This window comes from Empidonax traillii, unplaced genomic scaffold, assembly GCF_003031625.1.
Source record: "Empidonax traillii isolate 1590-97213 ecotype Southwest subspecies unplaced genomic scaffold, ASM303162v1 scaffold260:size695979, whole genome shotgun sequence".
Lineage (NCBI taxonomy): Eukaryota > Metazoa > Chordata > Aves > Passeriformes > Tyrannidae > Empidonax > Empidonax traillii.
Window position 1 is genome coordinate 656,539 of NW_020955453.1, and position 24,604 is coordinate 681,142.

At 37.0% G+C, this 24,604-nt stretch overlaps 1 protein-coding gene across 1 annotated transcript in view; it reads left to right on the plus strand.

Moving 5' to 3' along the window:
- The window catches only part of LOC114060136 (gamma-2-syntrophin-like), a gene marked incomplete at its 3' end in the record, with an annotated part of 69,993 nt that overhangs the window by 30,617 nt on the left and 14,772 nt on the right, over positions 1-24,604 (plus strand). Inside the window, exons 4-5 of the mRNA XM_027889381.1 lie at positions 8,739-8,782; positions 8,893-8,934. Of these exons, the coding sequence (XP_027745182.1) occupies positions 8,739-8,782; positions 8,893-8,934 (86 nt within the window). The remainder of the gene's footprint in view (positions 1-8,738; positions 8,783-8,892; positions 8,935-24,604) is intronic.

Consider the following 24,604-nt stretch of genomic DNA (forward strand, 5'->3'; position numbering starts at 1 on the left):
CACCGATCCCTGGGGGACACCACTGGTGACCGGTTGCCAGCTGAGGTCTGACTGGTAGCCCTGTTCACCAGCACTCTCTGGGCCCGGCCCTCCAGCCAGTTCTTAACCCAGCAGAGAGTGCCCGTGTCCAAGCCATGGGCTGCCAACTTTTTCAGGAGTATTTTTTGGGAGACAGTGTCAAAGGTTTTGCTGAAGTCCAGATAGACACATCCACAGCCTTCCCCTCATCCACCAGGCGGGTCATCTGATCATAAAAGGAGATCAGGTTGGTCAGACAGGACCTGCCCCTCCTAAACCTGTGCTGGCTGGCTCTGATCCCTTGTCCATCCTGTAGGTGCTGTGTGATTGCACTCAGGATGATCTGCTCCATAACCTTGCCAAGCACTGAGGTCAGGCTGACAGGCCTGTAGTTGCCCAGGTCCTCCTTGCAGCCCTTTTTGTAGATTGGCGTGACGTTCACCAACTTCCAGTCGTCTGGGACCTCCACAGAGAGCCAGGACTGCTGGTAAATGATGAAGAGTGGCTTGGCAAGCTCTTCTGCCAGCTCCTTCATCACCCTGGGATGGATCCCATCTGGTCCCATGGACTTGTGTGGATCCAGGTGGCTCAGTAAGTCACTATTTCCTCCTGGAATACAGGGGGGCTATTCGGCTTCCTGTCCTTGTCTACCAGCTCCAGAGGACAGTTGTCCCAAGAGCCACCTGTCCTACTGGTGAATATTGAGGCGAAGTAGGTATTAAGTACCTCAGCCTTCTCCTCATCCCTATTAGCTACATTTCCCCCCAAGTCCAACAAGGAATGGAGGTTTTCCTTGCCCCTCCTTTTGTTATTAATGTATTTATAGAAGCGCTTTTTGTTATCCCTAACAGAAGTAGCCAAATTGACTTCAAATTGTGCTTTTGTCTCTCTAATTTTCTTTCTGCATGACCTAGTTATACTCCTAAACTCATCCTGAGTAGCCAGCCCTATCTTCCACAGTCAGTAAGCTCTCTTTTAATCCCTAATTTCCTTCAGAATCTCCCTGTTCAACCAAGCTGGTCATCTAACCCCCCAGCTTGCCTTTTGGCACACTGGTACTGCTTGTTCCTGTGCACTCAAGACTTCCTTCTTGAAGCACATCCATCCCTCCTCTACCCCTTTGTTCTCAAGGGTTTTTTCCCAGGCTATGCTCTGGACTAGTCTTCTGAACAGGCCAAAATCTGCCCTCCAGAAGTCCAGCGTAGAGGTTTTATTGGTGGCCTTCCTTGTGTCCCTGAGTATTACAAACTCTATTATTTCGTGGTCACTGTGGCCCAGGTGGCCTCCAACACCTACATCTCCCACCAGCCCCTCTCTGTTTGTAAACAACAGGTCTAGTGGGGCCCCACCCCTGGTAGGTTCATTTACCAGCTGGAGCAGGAAATTATCCTCTATACACTCCAGGAATCTCTTAGACTGCCTCTTCTCTGCTGTGTTGAGCTCCCAGCAGATATCTAGCAAGTTGAAGTCACCCACAAGAACAAGGGCTGGCGATTTTGAGACATCTACCAGCTGCTTGCAGAATAATCCCCTTCATCGTCCTGATTGGGTGGTCTATAACAGACTCCCATTAGGATGTCATCCTTGTTGGCCTTCCCCCTGATTCTGATCCACAGGCACTTGACCTTATCATTGGTGACTTCAAGTTCTACAGAGTCAAGGGACTCTCCAACATATAGAGGCACGCCTCCAGCTCTCCTACCCTGCCTATCCTTTCTGAAGAGCTTGTAGCCATCCATGTCAGCACTCCAGTCATGTGAGTCATCCCACCACATTTCTGTGATGGCAACTACGTCATAGCTTTCCTGCTGCACAGTGGCTTCCAGCTCCTCCTGTTTGTTGCCCATGCTGCGTGCATTAGTGTACTTGCACTTCAGCTGGGCTGCTGATTTTACTCTTAACTCAGGCTTTTTATCCCTGGGCTTCTCTTTGGAGAGCCTGGATTCATCCACTTCCCCCTTCAAACCTAGTTTAAAGCCCTCCTGATGAGCCCCACTAACTTATGGGCTACAGTCCTTTTGCCCTTCCTAGGTACATAAAGCCCATCTGATTTAAGAAGACTGGGTACTGTGGAGTTTGCCCCATGGTCAAAAAAACCAAAAAATTTTTACGTTGTAGCCTAATTTTGCAAAATTTTGATGTTTTATCTTATGAAACACAAAAGGTAGATATAAAATCTAAAAAAAAAAAACATTATTGGCAATTTCAGTGGACCTATCATTCTTAAACTATAAACTAAATAGAGAAAAATGTGAAAAATACATTTTATCTTTTTAGTTATCATCTGTCCTAGCTGGCAGTTGAACCGTAACCTTAGGATGCCAATTACATGTACAGTTTCTTTCTTTTCTCTATACACCTACCTCTGATTGACAACGTAGTTCCCTTATGAACTGCAGAAATCTAATGAAATACCACTTAAAGTTACTATTTGAATTTGCACAATTACAGTTCAGGATGAAAAAAAAAAAGGTTAATGACATTCTGTGCAGAGAAATTAGGGAATTATATAGTATAGTCTCAGATAATTTGTTCAGGAGAGAACTAACTGCCTGATGTCCCTCTGAGGATGGATGGTATTTTGGACTTTGGATTTGGAGTTTGCTTTTACCATAGTGCTTTGGTACAGAAACTGGACAAGAAAGCACCTAGACAGAAAACGTCATTCAACTGCTTTAAAGATTCCTCTTGCATTGACAGAGTAAAACTCCTGCAGAATATTTTGGAGATGAAGCAGTTGAGAATCATACAGAATATTTGATGGAAAGAGCAAATGAAACTAACTTCTACTTGCAGAATAATATGAGGAATTTAATAACATCCTTTGGCAATATCATAGAAGTTCTACTTTTTATCTTTTCACTGTTCTTATCTTTCCCTTACGGGTTTCTGAACTAAAGACTTTTTATGCTATTTTAGGAACTACATCTTTTCTTTTCTTGTAGCTCATTTAAAGCCTGTACTTCTGCTACTTCAGACATCCTCCCTTAGCCTGCAACTTTGTTTTCAAATGTTTCAACAACATCTCTACAGCATTTAAAAATTTTGGCATAATATAATAAAATTTTAAGGAAACATCTTGCATATTTTGAAAGACAAGATTGAAGATGCCAGATTATAATTAATTTCCTTATATAATGTTAACTAATAATAACTTGTCTTATTCAGCTCAGAAAGTCTTTTATGTGTGATATTAATCATATGTCTATTAGTGTAAACCTTAGAATATTGCAACTGTGTGATGAGATTCATTTTCCTTCACACTGTACTGAATTCCTTTGTCAATTTATTCTCCTACTGGTTAATTAATTTTAAAATATGACTATTTTTACTTCTAAAATATTGTAATGATTCATAGAATCAAAGAATTGTTAAGATTGGAAAAGACTGCTAAGGTCATCAAAGCCAACTGTTAAACTCTGGAAATATTATCAAGTTTAGATTGATTTAATGATTTTAACACTACTAACAATATTTCTAGGAATACCACATTTTTGCAGTTTTAAATAGCTTCTTGCCGACTCTTAATGGAGTCTTAGCTATGCTTGACTAGTAGAACTTATTTTTTAAGCAAAGTATAACTTATTCGTAGTTATAACTGTTGCTTTTGCTTCCTAATTATCGCTACTTATTTCTGAATTATGTCCATTTAAAATGCATGAGTATTTTTACCTTTATTTTCAAACTCAAGGGACTGTGGTTAGGCAAGTATCCTGAGTAATAAATGACAGTAGTAATGTAGTACTTTCAAATTTTCTGAAAATACATTTAAAAAACCCCTCTGCTTCACTTTTCTTACTGTCACATCTTAGTTGTCATGACTTTTCTTAAAAAGGTAAAATTTTAAAGTAGTTACACTCTTTAAGTTCCAATTTGCTTTCCTTACTTTGGTAATTGGTGTTTTTCTATAAAGGTAACTCAGTGTAAAATAGGAAGTATTTAGTTCTACTGAGAATTTATCATCATAACCATTCCTGTGGGATCTCTCTGCTGCAGCATCTACAAGATGATCTGAGCTACATTAGGCCTCTTTCCTTAGTTAAAGAACTAAACTCTTTTCTCAGTTTTCTTCACTGAGGTCGTAATGTACAAGAATCCCATTGCCATTTGGTTTGGATGAAGAAGCTTGCATCTAGTCATAGAAATAGCTGGAATTCTGTGGGAACCTCAGACCATCTGAATTTTTCTCAAATCTTCATAGAGGTTTTCATCAGTTAATATGTTGTAAGTCAGAAATTCCTGAGACTATGTTCAGTAAATTTTCCATTGGATACAACCCTAGTGCATAGGAAAAGTAAATGAAGCAAAGCTAGAAAGGATTACTTGTTGGGGTTTTTTTTCACTTCTCACTGAATGCTAAAGGATTTTTAATAACTCTTGGCTCTGTCAGAGATGCTATTTTTTTAAAGATTTAGAATGACAGGTCATTTGCATTGAGGAAAGTATTTCAAGTCTGATATTCTCAAAAATACTTTTTTTTTTTTTTTAATTTTTATTTTCATACCATTACTTCAACCAAAGCCCCTTTAGGTTTCTCTCATGCTTTGCTCCATTCAGTATCACTTCTGAATTTAATCAATGTGCAGTAACCAATCAATGTTAAATGTTTTTAAACTTAATTAAAATGTAGAATAAAGGTAATGTAGCACTAGTTGTAACACACACTTCATTTTCTTTTACAGCCTGGTACAGTTTTGGTTTTCACTACCTTGTGCTTCTTTTTTTTTTCCCAAAGCATTTTTTTTTGACATGTTCAATTCACTGTTATTAAAATATTATTGCAAGTAAAACTTCAAGAGGCAAACTGGATTCTGAAAAAGTTATGTTTATTGTTTCACTGAATATGGTTATACGCTCCTTAGTATCCCAAAGCTCTTCCTCAAGTATTTTGTTTTTAGTATTGATTCATTTTACACATAGTGACTGATAATTTTAGAACAGCCTTTCGTAAACACCTTTGTATATGAGGATGTTACCAGTGGGAGAAAGAGTTCCACATAGCCTGGAAGAATTTACTTAGTATTTTTGTCATGTAGAGAACATGTGACTTAGTGAAAACATCAATAGACATTTTGTCTTCAGGTTTAAAATATGCCTTAGAGAAACAAGATTGCCTTTTTGTCTCTTTCCAAGAAGTTTTTCCAGTCACTTTGTTTCTAATATACTTGTAAACTGTATTGAAAATTCTGCATTGTAGTGACACGTCCTCTGGAATTTGATTTGTGGAAAATATATTTGTTAGAAATCATTATTGATTTCAAATTGTAGACCATTGTCTAAACCCATAGTGTTTCATCATAGACAGGCAAGCACAGCCATAACAGCAGCAGCAGGTGTCTACGTTATTGGTTTAGTATGCAGTGTATTGCACTTCTAGACCAAATGCCCTGATTGTCCCAGTTTCCTGGGCTTTGTTTCAGTTCACAGAGTATTTGGTATTGACCGCATAATGCTCCTTCTCTCATTTACTTATGTGGATAGGCTTGATTGTTTTTAGAGACTGCAAGCAGGATATAATTGCTTTGTGCTCTTAAACTATAAAATGTATTGGCTAACACCCATGAGGTAACTGGGAATATTGCAGTATTCATCACTCCTGTGAAATGAGCAATGAGTCTTTGCTGACCTGTCAGTCAACAAGCAGCTCGATGAGAAAGGTTCGACCTCCCTTGCTCCCTGGAAGGGAATTATCTTCAGTGCTGTTAAGTTACAATCCTCTAGTCATCCGGTTTTCTTCCTTGAGGTTTTATACCTTTTCATATTGCTGGTTTTCCTTTTTAAGCCTTGAGTTGTTAACTAGCTCTATCTCAAGAATTTTACCTGTGTCTGGAATTTAACCTGTCCCTTTTTTCATAAGTAAATATTAGTCTATGTGTTTTATTATAACTTTTGTTAGAACCAACTAGTTTTCTTGGAAGACATAGATAACATTGCACAACTGTGCTGTTGTGTCATTACAAATAGATGAATATCCAGGACGATGGCGATGCCTACCTACCTGCTTGCAAATCTTTACCATGCACTCTTCCATCAGGATCTTGGCTTTCACACAAACATTATCTGGCTCAGTATGCTTTGCTTTCTTACCTTACGTTTTTCTCTTTTGATCTCTTACAGAAATTCTTTCCAAACTCACCTCTCACATCCCCGCATCTCTTTCTTTTCTGTTTTTTTCTGTATTGCTGTTTCCAAATGATCTTCCCAATAGCAACAGCAGTTTTGACCACCCAGCAGCGCCAACAACATGAGGGCCTCAGGAAAACAGCACTGCCTGTTGCCCACGTGTGCCATTCTCATCACATCTGTGGCTGCAGATCAGCTGACTGGTACTTGTTGAAGCATAAACAAACACATCAGCCTTTGTGAGGAACATTGGAGCATGAATCCTACTGCAACCTCCATAAAGACAATCTAATATCAGAGGATTGGCTTATTAGAGTTGTCCTCTTGAAGGAAGTTGAGAAGCCGCTGTAACTGTGTTACAGTTGTTCACTTGATGTCCAGTTCTGCATGACGTCTTACAGCTGTTACTGGCAACAGGAGCGCATCACTGTGTATCACTGGTGTGCCTTAGGATGGGTTGCTTAGGAGCCCACAAAACAGAAAGTTTTGTGTAATAGATTTCCTTAGGCACCTTCTCTGCACTCGAGAGCATTTAGGCTGAAAGACTAGTCTAACTGATCTCAGTTAAAATCTCTGAAACCCTTACAGTGTGGCTGTAAGGACCCTCAGCACTAAATATTTTGATTTATAATCTCTCTGAGTTCTGCCTCATCACATATACCTGTTCTGTTCTGGTTTCAGCTGGGATAGAATTTTGTTCTTAGTTCCTGGTAGAGTGCTATGTTTTGTATTCAGTATGGGAATGATGTTGATAACACATTGGGCAAAGGAATATTCCATACCACAGAACATCATACTCAGTATATAAACTGGAGGGAATTGTCTGGGAGCTGCTAATCACTGCTCAGGAATGGGATGGGCATTGGTGACGAGGCATTGTGTTGTACCTCACTTTTTTCTCTTGGATTTTATCACACACTATCTCCTTTCCACTACTATTATCATATTATACTTTACTTCAATTCTTAAACTGTTCTTACCTCACAAAATTTACTTTTTTTTCCCAGTTCTCCTCCCCATCCCACTAGGGGCTGGCAGGTGGCTATGGGGTTTTGAAGGAGTGTTGAGCAGGTGGCTGCATGGTATATAGTTGCCCGTGGGTTTAAACCACAACAACTTGCTAATACAAACATAATTTCTGCACTCACTTCTGAGTCAGTCACACACGCTGGGCAAGGCATGAACCCTTTGAATTTATCCTTTTCTGCTTTTCTGCAACTGGAATTTCAAACACAGCTCCTTCCTTCTAACACCAATTCAAGTATGCTTCCAGTGTTCTAGAACATCCCTAACATAAGCACTGAATTAGAAATTGTTCATGTGTATTTCTCTATTGGTATATATATTACTAATATCTCGAATACAAGTTTACTATTGAGATACCCAATCTAATGCTCAGAACCTCTGGCAAACTATTTATCCAATATAGGCTACATTGGATTGCTTTGTAATGGTTTTGAACAGCTTTAATTCAGTTCAATTTCTCTACATAGATGTCTCTTTTCTATACCAGCTATTACAAATTGTATGCCTATTTTTAATACAAAGTAGGATGAGAGGTGGGGTAAAGACCTTCAGTGCAATTTGTAGCATGATATTTGAAACAAATAGTGAAATATTTCCTAGGTGTTGACTAATGAACTGTTATCTTTTATCTGCAAAAAGAGCAATGAAAAATCTATTAGAAAGAAAAATTATATTACAAAAAGCATTATTTTGTACCAAAGGTAAATTTATAGTGGCAACAGCTGTATTGAAGAAATTGTGAGAATAATCTATGCAGTATTCCTTTCTTTTTTACCTCTAATTCCATCTCTTGTAATACTGCCTTTGTTAGCATTTGTTGCATTCTTCTAAGTCTCAAGCTGTGACTTGAAAGATCTTGTATAAGACTAAAAGGTCTTACTTAATACTATCAGTCTTTGCAGGGTCAGAGCCTTAAGTTCAGTTATGTAGTACATTTCATGAGATAAACATCCTCAAATTCCACAAAAAAAGTAAAGAGTTTAAAAGTTAGAGAATACACCTCAAAAATGTCATTGTTTGTATTTGTGCAGAATTATTTGCAGTTTCATTACATTATTCCCTGTATGGCAGGAAACATGGAAATTGCACATTGGAATAACATTATTCTTGAGAACAAAGCTATTTTAAACTTCATGTTAAAGAGTTCTATCAAATTCTAGGCACAACCTCTTTAATTACAGCAGTCCCTGTAAATTTGTTCAGGGGGAAAGGAATTGCTAAGTAGTTTCAGAAATTCCTGCTTCCCTTTTGTGGAAGAATAATGAAGAGCGTGAATCACATTTTCCACATAATTTAATGAAATCCTTCATTAGTGAGAAGTGACATTTGCATTCTACACTAAACAAGTTCTTTGTGCATGGAAAGTAGCTATCTTAATTTGTTTAAAATTGCTAGGAATCTATTACCTTTGTAGGATGAATACTGATTGCTGTGCCGTTGGTATTTTCACAACCAAATCAGTTTCAAATGAAGATTACTAACAGCATGTTAAACCAGTTGCTGGAAGAGAATATAGCATTTTTTTTCAGTATTACTATCAATTAAAATCTACTCCTTCTGTAATCCCACAGCTGAACAAACAGGAATGTTATTTATAGGAGATGCAATAATACAGGTCAGTAAACATTCACTTTTTTCCACAGATATTTGTTTCATACTTGCTTTTATTTCAGTAACTAATTTACACATTGTGAATCATTTTCTCCCTATCATATCTGTTTTTAGGTTAATGGTATAAATGTAGAAAGTGCAACCCATGAAGAAGTGGTAAGTCATTCCACTTTGATTTTGTTATTGGTGTACAGAATATCTTATGTCCAAAGTGTTCTGTCTCTAGCCTTGTTTCAGATTAATTTACTCTTTTTTACTATAAGGTGTCCTATAGTCAGATTTGTCATGTATGCCATTATTAAAAATTTTCCAGTTATTTCATTCATTTTTGAAATGTAGTTTCCTAAAACATTTGGCCTAAACCAAACCAAAATAATTTATTGAATAGTGGTTAGTTTTTACTGATTTGTTTCATTTATCAGATTGACTGTATGAGGATAAACCCTGTTCATGTTCACTCCATGTGTAGTGCTTTTCCGGTCTGCAGTGCAAGGCAGTATAGATAAAAATTGTTATCCCCTGTTGCCTGTTTATTGGCAGTTATCATTTGATTCACGGACAACTGTATCTCAGAATAGCATCTGTAGCAACCATAAATGACATGGGCTTTGACAGTCTTATCAGCAAGGCAGAAATTACATGGCCAAAGGAACTAAACTTGCTTTTATTACTTGGAGGTGATCTCTCTAGGTCAAGATAAAGTGCAGCTGCATGATCTTGCAGTCCTTTTCTTGGTGTTGATTAATACCATCAGGCTGAATCTCTTACAGACAGTCTCAGTAAAGCACTGAGTCAGGTCTATTGTGTATTGGTGAACTGCCGTCCTGCTGCTTGTATTGTTATTGCACATAAAAAACCCTCTAAACTTGCTGAAAGTTATTCCTCACAAAATGGTAAGTTACATGCATTAAGGATTGTTTTTCAGAACCGAGAAGTGCTCCAGAACTGTAGATGTAACACAGCAGAGGTGAGAAATCAGGGAGAAATACGTAGTGCTGCTCCTTGTCCTATACACGGGCATTCAATGGAAGCACCAGGCAGAATTTCCTAGAACAACTGTAGGCCCTATGGCTGAAGGAAATTCAAATCTCGATGGGCCAGGAGATGGAGCTGCAAAGAGACTTTTCTACTACCACAGCCTGTTACCATAATCAGAGTGGTTTGGGGTAAATGGGTCAGGTCATAGGGGAAAGGGCTGGTTCTATGAGATTTGAGATAAGGTGTGCTGTTGCCAAAGAGAGAATCCATCCTGAGAGAATGGAAGATTTTTTATTTCTTACTTCTATAAAAATTATGTCTTTGCATTTTCATGAAATAATAGTGAAGAAAACATTCTCTTTATTTGAATGTAGTGGGTTTTCAGTTTGAAAGAAATGCTTCAGAAAAGGTTTGGGCACTTAGAAACAATTCACAAAGAAGGTATACGAATTGATATTCACCTGGCTGGGACTTCAATTTTCAAGGTGTTCACAAAAACTGTGAAAGGAAATGAAACATGAGACAACAGTTTGCTGATTCAACAGAATTTTTCAGATTCATAGAATCACAGAATCATAAAATGGTTTGAGTTGGAAGGGACCTTGAAGTACATCTAGTTCCACCCCTGTGCCATGGGCAGGGAACCTGCACCAGACTGGGTTGCTCAAAACCCAATCCAAACTGGACCTTGAGCACTTTCAGCAATGGAACATCCACAGTTTCTCTGGGCAACCTGTGCCAGTACCTCATCACCTTCACAGTAAAGAATTTCTTCCTAATATCTAATCTAAATCTTCCTTCCTTCACTTTAAAACTCTTCTCCCTTGTCCTATCACTACATTCCTTTGTAAAAAGTCCCTCTCCAGATCTCTTGTAGTCCCCTTTAGGGTCTGGAAGGTGCTCTAAGGTCTCCTCAGAACTTTCCCTTCTCCAGTGTGAAGACCCGGCTTTCTCAGCTGATTATCATAGAATAGGTGCTCCAGTTCTCTGAGCATCTTCATGGCCCACCTGATGATCAGAGGACTGAAAACACTTCCTGGCAATTTGTGGTGTGGAGCTGGGTGATTCTCTCTGTACTTGGTTGAAGAGAGCAATAACATTCATAAAGGTTTTTGTGAGTCCTCGGGATGAGCACTGCCCTATGATGAAATGCACTAGAAGTACCTGTTTGTTTCCACCATAAGCAAAATGTAGGTGATGTGATGAAAAACCATCACTGGAGCCTTTCAAGATGCAGTTAGACAGAGTGTTAGATAATCTCATGTAGTCTCACTTTCTCACAAAAGGTGGGGCTATATGACCTTTGGAGGTCCTTCAAAACCTGGGCTGTTTTTTATGATTCTATGATTAGTTCAAATGTAAGTTTGTATGAAATTAATCCCATTTCAAGACAATAAACTGATTATTTCCATTTACTAGAAAAGGCAGGAGTGAGAGTTTAGGTATAGAAAATGGAAAACTAGGTACCACATGGTATTTTTTCTTACTATGTCTTATTCATGTATTTTGTAGTAAATTATTGTGTTTCATACATTTTTAGTATTTCACACAAATGTTAATTTACTTGGAATTTTATTCACTGACTCAGGAAAGTACTTAGGAATATTTATTTCTTCTTATCAATGAGTAGTCTCACAGAAATCCATCACTAAATAAACAATATCCATTAAAACAAAATCCATTCAATGGGAATAATTTTATATTTTCAGAATTTGAACTGCTTTTAGTCAATACTCACTACATTTTTTTTCAGATCTCTCATAACTTCAGATGTCTATTGTAAAGCTATTTAATGTGTCATTGGCATGTCTGGCAGAAAGTGATAAACTTGTGCTTCATTGGGCTGATTCATTGAGATACAAGGAATGAACCTGAAAATTATGTTGAGATTTTATTTTCATTTGTCCTTTAATCCATCATCTATTTTGCATTAACTATTTCAGAATTAGATCTCTGCATAGCCTTTTGGAATTCAGTTTTGAGTGGTGGAACATACATTATGAATTTTATCCATATAATATCAGAAAGAAAGCGATCAAATAGAAAAAAAAAAAAAGAAGGAAGTTACATAGGCTAAAAAAAAAGTACATAACACTTAACTGCTCAACAAGTACATCAAAGATAGTAATATAATAAAAAACTTAGAACTGTAGTAATGAATTAATAAAATAACATCATAACAATAATTATAAAATGTTTTGTCAAATTTATTGATGCTTCTGAAGTAACAAAAATAAATTATTTTTATTTACTAAAATTTTATCATGTAGTAATATCTTATAGTCACATTAATGAGAGCAGTTTATTGATTTATGCTGTTGTTAAAACCATTAACATTTAAACAAATCAAGATATATGCTTACAGTGTGAAACTGCAGTGTTACGTTCTGTTTGTTTAACCACATGTTAATATTTGAATACATAATTTAGTAATACTTGAGGCAAAACCTTATGACATCTGGAGAAATTAAAAATAGAATTTTCATTTAATATATGTAGAAGGTTTAATATTTTAAGGTTACTGCCAGAAATAATCAGCAATACAGAGCAGTTCAAGGCAATGCTCGTTGTTTTCCTAGATCACCCAGATAGTTGCTACATTAACATGTGCAAATACCATTACAGGCATACACACATTTCTGACACAAGACTGATGCTTAACTTCAAGTTATTCCTTGAATTTCTGCAGCTTTTCTTGTGGGAAGCTTCTCAGTTTGAACCGGCTTTTTCATCTGACAGAAAAAATGTTATGAAGTCAAAATAAACAGTGTAATTCAAGTATGTCAAGCATAAAATGAGAGCTTGATCAGTTAAATACAGGAAAAATAAGTATTTTTCTACACAGATTGTGCATGTTTCATTTCTTGGAGATCCATCTTAATGGTGCTGAGATGAAATGTCACAGTACTTTGAGCAGTGCTCTGCATGGTTTACTTGAACAGTTAGTTCTTTGTACTGCAACTTTTTTGTTCTCTCAATATAAAATAAATATTCTCTTAGTACTGGAAGGTTGATTCTACCAGATTCAGAAGAACCAGTAACTGAGATTTTCTCACATCATGTGAAGGTTGTCTGATTCCTTTGCATGTCATGGAACTGTTTGATTTCTTTCAACTGCATGATCTTCCCGTTGTCCTGGTACTTCCCAGAGTTTGCTTTTAGGTTTCTCCGTTTCAGTAAACTATTTCTGTCATAGTCTAAAAGCGATGCTATGAGTGGTTTTCATTTAAATGAGGCTGACCTACTTTATTCCCTACCCCTTCCTTCCACACTTGCACACCTTAATGAAAGCAACCTGTTCCTCCCATTCACTTTTTCTAGACACACTGGAAGAAAAGGTGTAATGCTACTAAAAAGCATTTTAAAAATTAACAGTTGCCAAAAAGAAAAAAAAATAAAATTTTTCACACTTTCTGAAATAGTCTACATACATTACTGCAAAGTTTAGCTGCTGTTACATCTTACTGTATGAATATAACTTAAAAAGAAGTATGTGGTATTGCATAGAAACTTAGTAGCAGTATCTTAAATGACCTCAATATCACACTCTATTTCCAGGATTTGCCATGTGTTCAAGTACTGCAGATGCAGTAGAGTGGAAATAAGAAAGCAGTCTTTAAAAGTTTTATTGAACATGTAGAGACATGTGCATGAATTTTTGTTGAAGTTTATGTTTTGTCATGGGAAACCTAAGGAAATATGAAGTAGAATAATCCAACAAAGCAGTCATTGTGCTTCCAGAGGGATGACAAGCAAGTCTCAGGAGAATGTTAGAGAGCAAAGAAAAGGAAGAGTTAAAGGGGGATCCATCCTTATGGATATCCAATGAGTCTCCCTATATTTTTTCCAAAGTCTTCGTCTGTGAAAGGATTTTATTTTTTTTGAAGAGAGTAAAAAAAAAAAAAAAAGGTGCTCAAAAAGAACAAAGCCAAAACCTTTAGCATCTTGTACTTTTCTTACTCTAGCTAGTTTCCAACACTGGCCTACATTGTCAGTGGATATTCAAAAAGAAATGTAGAAGTTTTTACATATCAATTTTCCTATGACTAGTTCTGTGTATGAAACTTTCTCTAGTTTGTGATTACACATATTTTCTTCCCAACATGTTGCTGTTATCACTATTTCATTAAATGGACAATTTGGGGCATGAAATAAGAGGATTGTATTTTGAGTGGCATAAGGTTTCTATGTGTTTCAGGCTAAGAGGCTATCTCCAGTTGCACAAAGGTGTATGAACAGAAACAACAGGGGTAGAATCCATCACCCCTTAATATTCCTGATAGGGAGTTTGCTGAAGTGATCTCAGACTTGGACCACTTGTTTTCCCTATTTTAGGAGATTTATGTTTGGGATCAGACAAAACAAGCATGTAGACTTGGAAGCATTTGGAAGTCACTTTCAAACACAGGACAGTTTTTACACACAGCTGTGGGAGAAACTGTATCATTTATGTAAATAAGTTTTCATTAATAAACTCCTTACCCATGAAAAATTCAAAAAGTTCCAGTTGTTAATGCATTTTAATATATTTTTATGTTACTTTCCTAACTTTATCTTGGTAGTTCTCACAGAGATCCTTTGTCATTGCCTCAGTTAGTCCTAAAAAAATGCTTTAGTCATCTGTAATGTGGACAGTAAATACCTGCTTATGCTCAGTAGATTGCTGCAGGACTGCATGCATCAGAGCTGCAGTAGCAACTGAAAGAAGTGAACAAACTCTTTTACTAAGCAGCATTTTATTAACAAGTTTAGAGTAGTCACTTTCATTAAGCAACTACTATTATCATGCATTTTAGAAAATTTACTGCAGCTATGTAGGGGGGCAGTGACAGAAAGAAATAAACATCAATAGTAAGAATGCTAATCTGTGACATTAGAGTGCAGAAGGAAGTGCTGTGCATAGTTTTCCTCTTCAGTTACCCTATAGAATTTTTTCTGAGCCATTTTCTTGGGTATTTGGTCACAGTAGAACAGGATTTATCATGGCAGTGAGACAAATAAATAAAAAGGGTTTTTTACATAGCTTAGATGAAAAAAGATCTGAGTATAATTTCAATTCTCCAAGTTCTATTTTGCCATATGTATTCTGTATCTCAGCACTGCTTAAAAATAAAGCTATATAAAATCAGCAAATTACAGTATAACTTAACAATTTTGTGGGGTATACGGTTCAACCTCACTGTTTCCATGTGCACTGGATTTTATCACTGAAATCATCTGGCAGCATTCCTCATTAAGAATCAAGTATAGTATACTTTTTGGTCTTCAGTGTGTTTCACAGATAAAACTCACATGCTTTAAAACATGATTTTGCCATTTAAATTTGCACCCCTTTGCACCTTTACTGTGCTTTTGTAAAAAATAGCAACATTTCAGAAAAAGATTTTTTAAAAAATGGAGTAATATAAGTACCTGTATAAAATGTATAAAACTTAATATATTACACAACTTCTGTTATGTAATTGTGGAAATCTACTTTCTTTCAATCTCTAAACATGTTAAGAAAGCATCCACAATTAAGCAGTTTAGATTTCAGTACTTCTGTTTTACCTCCATCATTTTGCAGTCAATTCCCTGTGTTAAAGATGCAGCAAGTACTCTGGCATTATGACCATTTACAATGTGCATAATCTTTGAGCATAAAAGCAAAGTTACTATAATTAAAACTGATGCAGGAATTCAGCCACCTGGCAGAAAGGAAGGATGGAAGTCTTTGTTAAACTATGGACACAAAATGTAGCACTTAAGTAAAGCACAACAGAGAGTGTGGCTGGACAGCTACAATTTTAAGCAGTAATTCCTAGAGGTAAGGGAGTTGAGTTAAAATAAATAATTTTAAAAGAATGTGTCTCTTTTAACCCTTTTAATTTTCTACTTATTCATTTATAAATGTTGAAAGACCTAAAAAGGATTCATAAGAAATTGTATCAGCTGCTTTTGTCATAAATAGAGGGGCACTTTCTTCCATCTTCTCCTTCTCCTACCTGCAGAAGACTGAGTACCATGGAGGTAGACTAAATATGCAAGTCAAAGGAGAACATTGGAACAAGAACCAAAGGGTGAAAGACATCTGTGGATGGGTCTGGAGGGTTTTTGAAATGGCTGATAGGAAAAGAAATTATAGCTTCAGGAACAGTGCAGTATTATGCCCCTTGTTATCTCTGATAATCACTACGAAGACCAATCCCCTCTTGATGCCTTTGATCCTTATATCCTGTGACTAAATTAGTCTTTGTCTTCATTTTCTGTCACTCTGCTTAGTGTCCACTCTGGCTGAGCTAACTTCTCTGAAGCAGTATACTCTCCATTTTCTTTCTCCCTCTCACACCTTCTTTTTCCTATCTAAATGATGTTTTGTGCTTTTAATTAACACACTGCCCTGTATTAGGTGACTCTTGGTATTTTTTCAGGGTATAAAGAGCTTCGGAGAGCTATATACTCTACTTCAATGTTATTAAGAAAACCAAGATGCAAGCTAGTAAGGAGTTAGTGTACACTCTTGTGATACTGAATAGATTAATTAAATAAATGTTTGTTAAAAATTAGACTTAAACTATTTACATAAGTGAAACTCAGTTATTTTCCATGTTGTAAATTTCCTGAAATGGAAAGGAAAATATAAGTTATGTAGAGGACTTTCACCCACATAAAATTAACTCATTATTAAAATTGTTATATTTCTGCTCACAAGATAGATTAACTCCTTTGAGATCACCTGTACATAAGTATTGTTTCTCTTCAAAATGTTGTTGGCTTAATGGGAGTGTGATCTAAATAAGTGAATGGGTCTTTGAGGTGTCATTAATATTTAAGATACATTTGTTTAGCCACTGAATTGACTCTGGATAATAGCACCTGCTCTTGCTCTTTGTTGTAGATAGAGGACAAAACATTAATACAGCAGTAGTGTATTACTCATAGAGCAGTGGAGTATTCATACACTTCAGGTGGTAAATAAGCCAGCACATTTCATCAAAAATATTAAAGAACTGAATCAGAAAATCAAAAGGGATTTTGGTGTTGTTGGTTTTTGTCTGATATGATAGTAGGCAGCAAAAAATCTAACAGAAAAAGATCTAAAAGAAAAAAGTATAGCCCTGTATTTAAAAAATTATGGGTCTAGCTGAGATCAGTACTCCAAGGGAGGAGAAAGTAATTGTGCAGAAGAATATAACATGACAATGAGATTTGAATGATATTCTCTTACCAAATAGCATGCTTTTTTTCCAGTACAGGAAATGTTTAGTATTGAATAAAGTAATATACTTTATGGTGACTTGTATTGAATAAATATTGGCCTAAATAGTAGCAGAATTGCAAGGAATCATGGGCTTGGTCCTGACACAGCAGGGAAAAGGCTCAGGTATGGGACACTGCCTTACACAGATTCCTCTCTGATGTGTGCTGAATACTGCAGATGATGTGCTATTCATGGTGATAGTAGCACTTGCATGCCTGGGGAATTGTGGAAACAAAAGCACTAAGGACTGACATATCAGGGTACAACTACTATGAAATAGTGCTGGACTTTATCCATAGATATTCCTATTATTCATTGTGTTCATCTACATGCTGCAAGAATTTTAGTGTAAAAGAGGAATGTTTTTTGATTTCTAGGTGCCCCAGTTCTTTAAGGCTGAAAGGATGAACATATGAGTGATTATTGGGAGCCCCTGGTGGTGAAGTGGTTAAAGCACAGCGCTGTGAACGCTGAGACCTGGGTTCGAGTCCCGGTCAGGGCCCCTCCCCGGGCAGATGGAGATCGTTAGCCCTGTAAGGCAATCCATCTACGTCCTGAGGACCTCGCTGCCACCGTCCAAGCTCGCTTGGCCCCGGCAGATGAACCTCAGGATTAAAGGGTGGGCTCAGTTCCGCGCACACTGTGTCTCACCTAAAAAATCCAATGCTCAGGCTGGAAGGTGTAAAGACCTTCCCCGGTTCTTCGTTCGCGAAGAGACTGGCCATATATGAGTGATTATAAATAAATTCTATGCTTGATCTAAACAGCAGGGCAATCCATTGAGCTGATCAGTCCATAGGTCTAGGACTTCTAGCTTGTACTTCAGCAGTGAATGTTGTAGACATCAAAAGCAGTTCTCAGTGCTTCCTGTGTTTAGTCCTGTATTAGCTCTAAATGTCTGTGAAATGTCTATTAGGCTAGAAGACTTAATACAAAAGGATCATTGTGGGAAAATTTGTTGTGCGAAAAGGCAGAAGTGTCCAAAGAGTCAACAATTTCTAAATCAGAGAATGCAGCATATGGACCTACTGCGTTTGACAACTTCAAAAGCTTCTTGTTTAGTTTTTACACTCGGCAACACAAAACAGCCTTCATTAAATATTACCCATCTTTCAGATGATATTACCTTCATTGACATTTTATACCATTGCCCATAGATAATGGCAGAGGTTTCATGACCGCTACTTCTCTCCTCAGAGAGACACTTCTGATCAGATAAAATCCACTTCTAAGAACTCTGCAAGTATGTTGTAAATACAAAAAACAGCAAAGAAAATCGTAACAATGAAGGCTACATGAATTTATTTTCCAATGCAGAATATATACCAGCATCTTTCATATTCCAGATATTTTTGTAACCATTGTTTATACAGTGCTAATTAAAAACTAGTGCGTGCAATTAAATAGAAAAAATGATGTACAAAATACTGGAAAAAAAATTCTTTTTTTGTCTATAATTACTGGTAATTACAACATACAAAAGCAGTATTATTTGTTTAAATTGATGCTGAAACTTTGTAGTTAAAAATGTTGTTTACTGTATTTGTAGGCAGAAATAAAAGTGAGAATTGAGTGAACTAAGAGAGGCTGAAGTTTAGTGTAAATCTGAAAATTTCCATAAGATGCATTGACTGTAATTTTCCTAGCGTATTTGTATAAATTGTTCATTGTTCAAATGCTTGTTTTGGATTAACCAGATAATCATTTAGAAAGAGGTTATTGCTCATTGAATAGTGCAAAGATAAGGAAAAGAAGAATCAAAAGTATTTTTTGGAAACCACTCAGTAATTGACCAGCAGAAAAGAGACAAGTATCAAGAAATCATTGTTTCTTGAACTTAATTCTGCTTCATGCATTTCCAATACTGTCTGCAATCCAATTTTAATTTTATAAACTTTTTTCAAAGCCATTTTGCTTCTACTGTCATTTTAGAGACTACTTGTACCGCAAGGTGTCTGTTTTTCACACACTTTCCTTGCCTACTCATTGACATATAAGCATGATACCAGATTTTTCAAACCTACTTGTCTGGGTTGAGCTGAAATTGTCAAGTTTCCAAATGTAGTTCCAAATATGCTTTCACCTGGAAGGCATTTTAAGTGTTAAATGCTATTGTTGATTATGAGGTTTTAAAAATGTCTTAAAACTTTTAGTTTTCTATATTTCATTGTTTGGTTTTGTTTGCTTGGTTTTTTTACTATTACATGTTATGATCTAATTCTTTTCATATGTTTTACGACAACTTCTTGTTTGTTTGCCTGCTGTATTGCAAGCTTGTACATAGCCTTCTGCCCAGGTACTTGTCGAGGCTTGCACTTCATGTGAATTTCAAGTGTTTTATTTGTGAAATGCTTGTACCTCAAGATCAGACATTAATCAGGAGATTCACATCCTTTGACTTCAGAATTTTTACTTTAAACATTCAGTGTGATTTTGGTTATTAATCTTAAATATTAATCTATAGGTGCAAGATAAAATTAATTTCATTTAACTTCATATATTTAAAGTGTAAGGTTATCACCCAGACTCTCCTTATTTAGAGGTAGACACCTGTGGGTGGGGATTTATTTTTAATCCTAAGATCTTCACTGATTTCTAGAAGATATATAAGCAATAGTTTAGAGTTGAATCTTTTAAATACCCAAAGTTAAGTGATGTGACTTCTGCACTCAGAATAGATATTGGCTAAAGAGCCTGTCTCAGTTTAAATGAGACACAGGTGTTTTGCTGAGGATGAGTTATGAGGAAGACCCAAACTCCTCCCTCTAAACAATTGTAAATCTGAAATTAAGAGGTTCCGATTGAAGGAAAACAAATTACGGAAAAGGAAAAATAACAGCCCTTTATTAAAAGGGATTTGTGTATTGGCAGAAATACGAAAAAAACCCAGTAAAACAACCAAACAATACTCCTATACCCACAAAGAATCCCCTTCAAAACAAACCAATGAACAACCAAAGGAAAAAGAGTAAACAGTTCAGTTCGCAGCCTTTGGTGCAGTTCCAACCACAGTCAACAGGGGGCGCCAGGGGGGTCACTGGAGATGCAAATCTTGTAATGTCCTGTACCAGTCACCAGGGGGCGCTGTTGGATCACTGGAAATGCAGAGCCCGCAGTATTCTGTGCTGGTTGGCAGGAGGTGCTGTGGGATCACTGGTTGTTACTATAACTGGTGGGGTGACACCCTCCGGGGTGTGTTGGAGAAACTGAAAATTGTTTCCCTCGCCCACACACACTGGGAAAGGGGAGAGAGAGGAGGGAGAGAAACAACAAAAAAAGTCCTCCCCAGTGGGAAACTCACTCTGTCCTGCTGGCTGAATCATACAGTATAGTTTTTCCCTCTCCCTTTGATGTGCACAAGAACCACTGCTAAGAAAGAAACAAACGGGAATGGGGGAAGGGGATAAAACCTCTCGAAACAGTTCCTCTTCAATGAAAATCCGAGCAGAATCCACAACTGACAGCCAGTCTGAGAACAAAACCCACTCAGAGCTCCTACTCCTACCTTGTTCCAGCTTTAGGAGCCACCTGAACTCAATCCCCTCTGTTTCCCAGGAGACTAGGGAAAAAAAAAAAAAAAGTAAAAAAGAACTCCTCACCCTTCCCCAAAAGCAAGATTCTGAGGGCCATTAACTAGGAATGTGGCCTTACTAGCAGCTTCTTTTGTGTTTCTTAACTACCCATTTAATACCTCCTCCACACAGTGGACAGGGGGAAAGGAAAAATTCCTGCTTTGTTTCTAAGGACCAGCAAAACCATGACAGAATCATATGGGTCAATTCATTCATCAAAAACATTCTCCTTTTCAATTTTAATTGCTGTTACAGTTCTGATCTATATTAAGAGAGAATCTGGTTCAAACAGCCAAAACCTTGTCTAAATCTCTGAGTGGTGTGAATATTAATGATCAGATATGTTTTAAGGTTTAGAGCGAATCACAGTAAACACAAGGTATCAGAGCTTTAAAAGAATGTACATCAGCTATGAACTGTCCCATTGATTTACTTGCCTGTAGGTATGTAGCATTTACCTAAATTGGGTGTTGACATTAAAAATGAGGCAAAGAAAGTTATTTGGTTTTCCTAAAATATGGGTCATTTTTTTTCTGCAGACTCTGTACTGTAGTTAGTTGAGATATAGAATCTCCAATTTATATTTTTAACATTCTCTCTGTTCTGTTCTTGAGAATGCATGGGAGAAAGAGAAGCATAATAAACCCTGACTTGATGAATGTACTTAGAGATATGCAAAACCTGCAAACTGGAGCCAACATGAAAAGCCAACATTTCAGTTGATGCTCTTTTTAACTTCATTCATTTGAACATACAAGTAAGTGCATACACACACACTTATGTGCATTAAATGCAATTCATCATCCTTTAAAAAGCACCAAAACTTTTTATAATCTCATTTTTCAGTTACTTTTAAAATCCTTATTTTGTAATAGTACTACAGTAAGGCAACAGTTCAACAGTGACTGTTACTCCAAAGATACCAGATTTGTCTTTTTTGGACTTACTGGACCTGTGCCAAGCACAGAACAGTGCATTATTTCGTGACCTTCCAACTGTTATGACTTTTGTATGAGCACTGACATTGATTTAGTTTTGTTATTATGTGCATTGCTCAACACTACCACCTCTTCAGGCACTACTTAAGAATACAAAGTAGCTTCAGAAGGGTATGATAAAGTGTGAATATCTTTTAATGTATTAGTGCTTGATAATTTTAAACCAAAGCATTAATTTTAGTGTTGTTTCCTCTTCAAAATATCCTTTGAAATAAAAAGTCAAATCTTATACTCTGCAACAGTTTCTAATCTACTGTCTTGTTTCCTTCCATACAGTTTTTGGGTTTAATTTTTCTTCATAATATTTGACTAAGATTTTCCAAAAGCATGTCAGGCAAAATGTCTGTCTTGCTATCTCCTTCATCTCTTGACAGATATAAATGTTTGTATGCAAACATTCTTTGCTTAATTAAGAGGAAACACTGTTGTTCTTCTGTGTTTTAAAGTTATTTTTAAAAATGTTTATGTCTATTAAGAAGTTAAAATTCTTCCTTGTTATTCCAAAGTCAAAGTTAAAATGCTTCAATTTTTTTGCTTATCTAAAAAAACAATTGTGAGTAAGAAAGTGAGTTGTCAGTGTGAATTTTATTTGGTTTATGTTTCTTCCCATTACATTTATCAGGACAGTTTTGTGACTATATTATAAATTTGTTTGGTTTGAAATTATCTATTGAATTTTATAGAACACTAATGCTGCTGAACTGATTATAAGCTAAAGTCAACATTTCTAATATGTTTACCGTGCAGTAAAAAGTGGTATCACAAGGTACAGCAGCATTTGATAAAAGGATCTTGTATTTGCTGACAACCCTGACTTCTCCCTTCCCTGATACTGACTTTCTGACATTTTTAATTTGGAAGGGAATATGTTGGGGGTCCTTTTCTCTTCCTACCATATAATCCTTCTGGCATTGTTGCACCCTGGCTGGATTCACTGAACCTAGACTTATGTGGATAACATTGCTGAACTTATTCCTTTATCATTTTAACTTTCATTTTGTAAAAGTGTCCTGAACCCATGGTGGTGAGTCAGCCCAGGCCAACGGCCAAATGCCCACCCAGCTGCTTGCTCACTCCTCCTGCTCAGTGGGAGAGGGGGAGAAAGTAGAATGAAAAACCCCTTTGGTCAAGATATACAGGAAGAGCATTCACTGATTACCATCATGGGCAAAATAGACTTGGCTTAGGGAAAATTAATTAACTCTATTGCCAGTTAAAATAGATTTGGATATTGAGAAACAGATGACAAAATTCAGCCACAGTCTTCCTCCCACTGCTTTTCCTAAGCTCAACTTCACTTCTTCATTCCCATCTCCTCTGCTTCTCCCTGCTCCGTGCCCTGTGGTGCGTGGGTCAGAGCCACTGGAACCTGCTGTGTCTGGCATGAGGCAGCCCCAGCCTCTCCTCACAGGGCCCCCCTGCAGCCCCCACTGTCCATACTTGGACACCTGCACCCTGCACACAATTGTCACCATCATCAGGGCATTTGTTAATCCCGTGTGCTGCCAGTATCAGTGTGGCTGCCTGCAACATACTGACTTGTTGAATTTTTTGCAGCCATACTATTTGACCTAAGCTTGGATTTTTTTTCAAGGAACAGGCCAAATGTCTTTCCACTTCTTGGACTAAAGCAGCCTTTATGTAAGGGTCAGGGATTTAAAGAAATTGTTATTTTTTTAATTACATAAACCTCACTACCTAATTATAGAGAAAATTTTGAAGTAAAGCACGTCGGCTGTTTCAAGTTCCTATATGCAATTCCTTAATTATTTACTTTTTAAAATAGAATAATTCATTATTTGTCTAAATTTTACATTTACTCATAGAAAATATTTACAATTAGTCTTTGTTGATCAAAGACTCCAAAATTCAGTGGTTCTGTCAGTACAGTGTAGAAAAAAAAATGGTTTGCTGTTTTTATAAATATTTTGTTCATATTTAAAAGCATTTGATGCCGTAGTGAAGGTTTAGTTGGAATTTATTTAGTATAAGTCATGAGGTGGTATCACTGGGCTACAAGGAGAGCATCAGTTCATTTCAAGGCCTGATACAGATATTAATGAAGTTTAGGAAGACAAATTCATCAACTAGAGACAGAAAAGTGACTGCAGTGTAATTTAAACACATACAATTATATACTAAGTTTCTTCGATTTTTATCATGGGTATTTTCCCTCTTAGATCAGTTTATATAAAGATATACTTGTATTTGTGTCTGAACTGTGTTTTCATATGTGGTCCAATATGACTACTCTAACAGCCTCTTTAATTTTTTGAACAAAGCAAGCCTAATCTGTAGATCATAGAACCATAGAATGACTTAGGTTTGAAGGCACCTTAAAGATCATTTAGTTCCATCCCCCCTGCTATGGGCAGGGACACCTTCCACTCGACCAGGATGTTCAGAGCTTCACCCATCCTGGCCTTGAACCCTTCCAGAGATGGGGCATCCACAAACTCTCTAGGCAACCTGTTCCAGTACCTCACCACCTTCATAGTATGGCGTTTCTTCCTAATATCTAATCTAAATCTCTTCTTTTTTACTTTAAAACTGATTCCCCTTGTGCTATCCCTGTCTGCCCACGTAAAAAGTTCTCCCTTGTTTTGGTAAGCTTCCTGTAGGTACTGGAAGGCTACTTTAAGGTCTCCCCAAAACCTTCTCTTCTTTAGTCTCCCTAACTTCCATTCTCTGTGCCTATTTTCATCAAAGAGGTGCTACAGCCCTCCAGTCATCTTCGTGGCCTCCTCTGGTCCTGTTCAAATACGTCTGTAATCATCTCCCTCAACCTGCTGGGCACATTTCTTTCAGCGCAGCCCAGGACACAGTTGGTTTTCTGGGCTGTGAGCACACACTGTTGGCTCTTGTCCAGCTTTTCATCCATGATAAACCCCAAGTCCTTCTCTTCAGGTCTCCTCTCAGTAACCTCTCTCAGTCTGGGATTTTAGTTTAATGTATTTTAATTAAATTTAGACTATTGAGCTTTACCTAACTTGAAATAATAAAATTTATGATTAAAGTGCATAATCTTCAAATCAGAC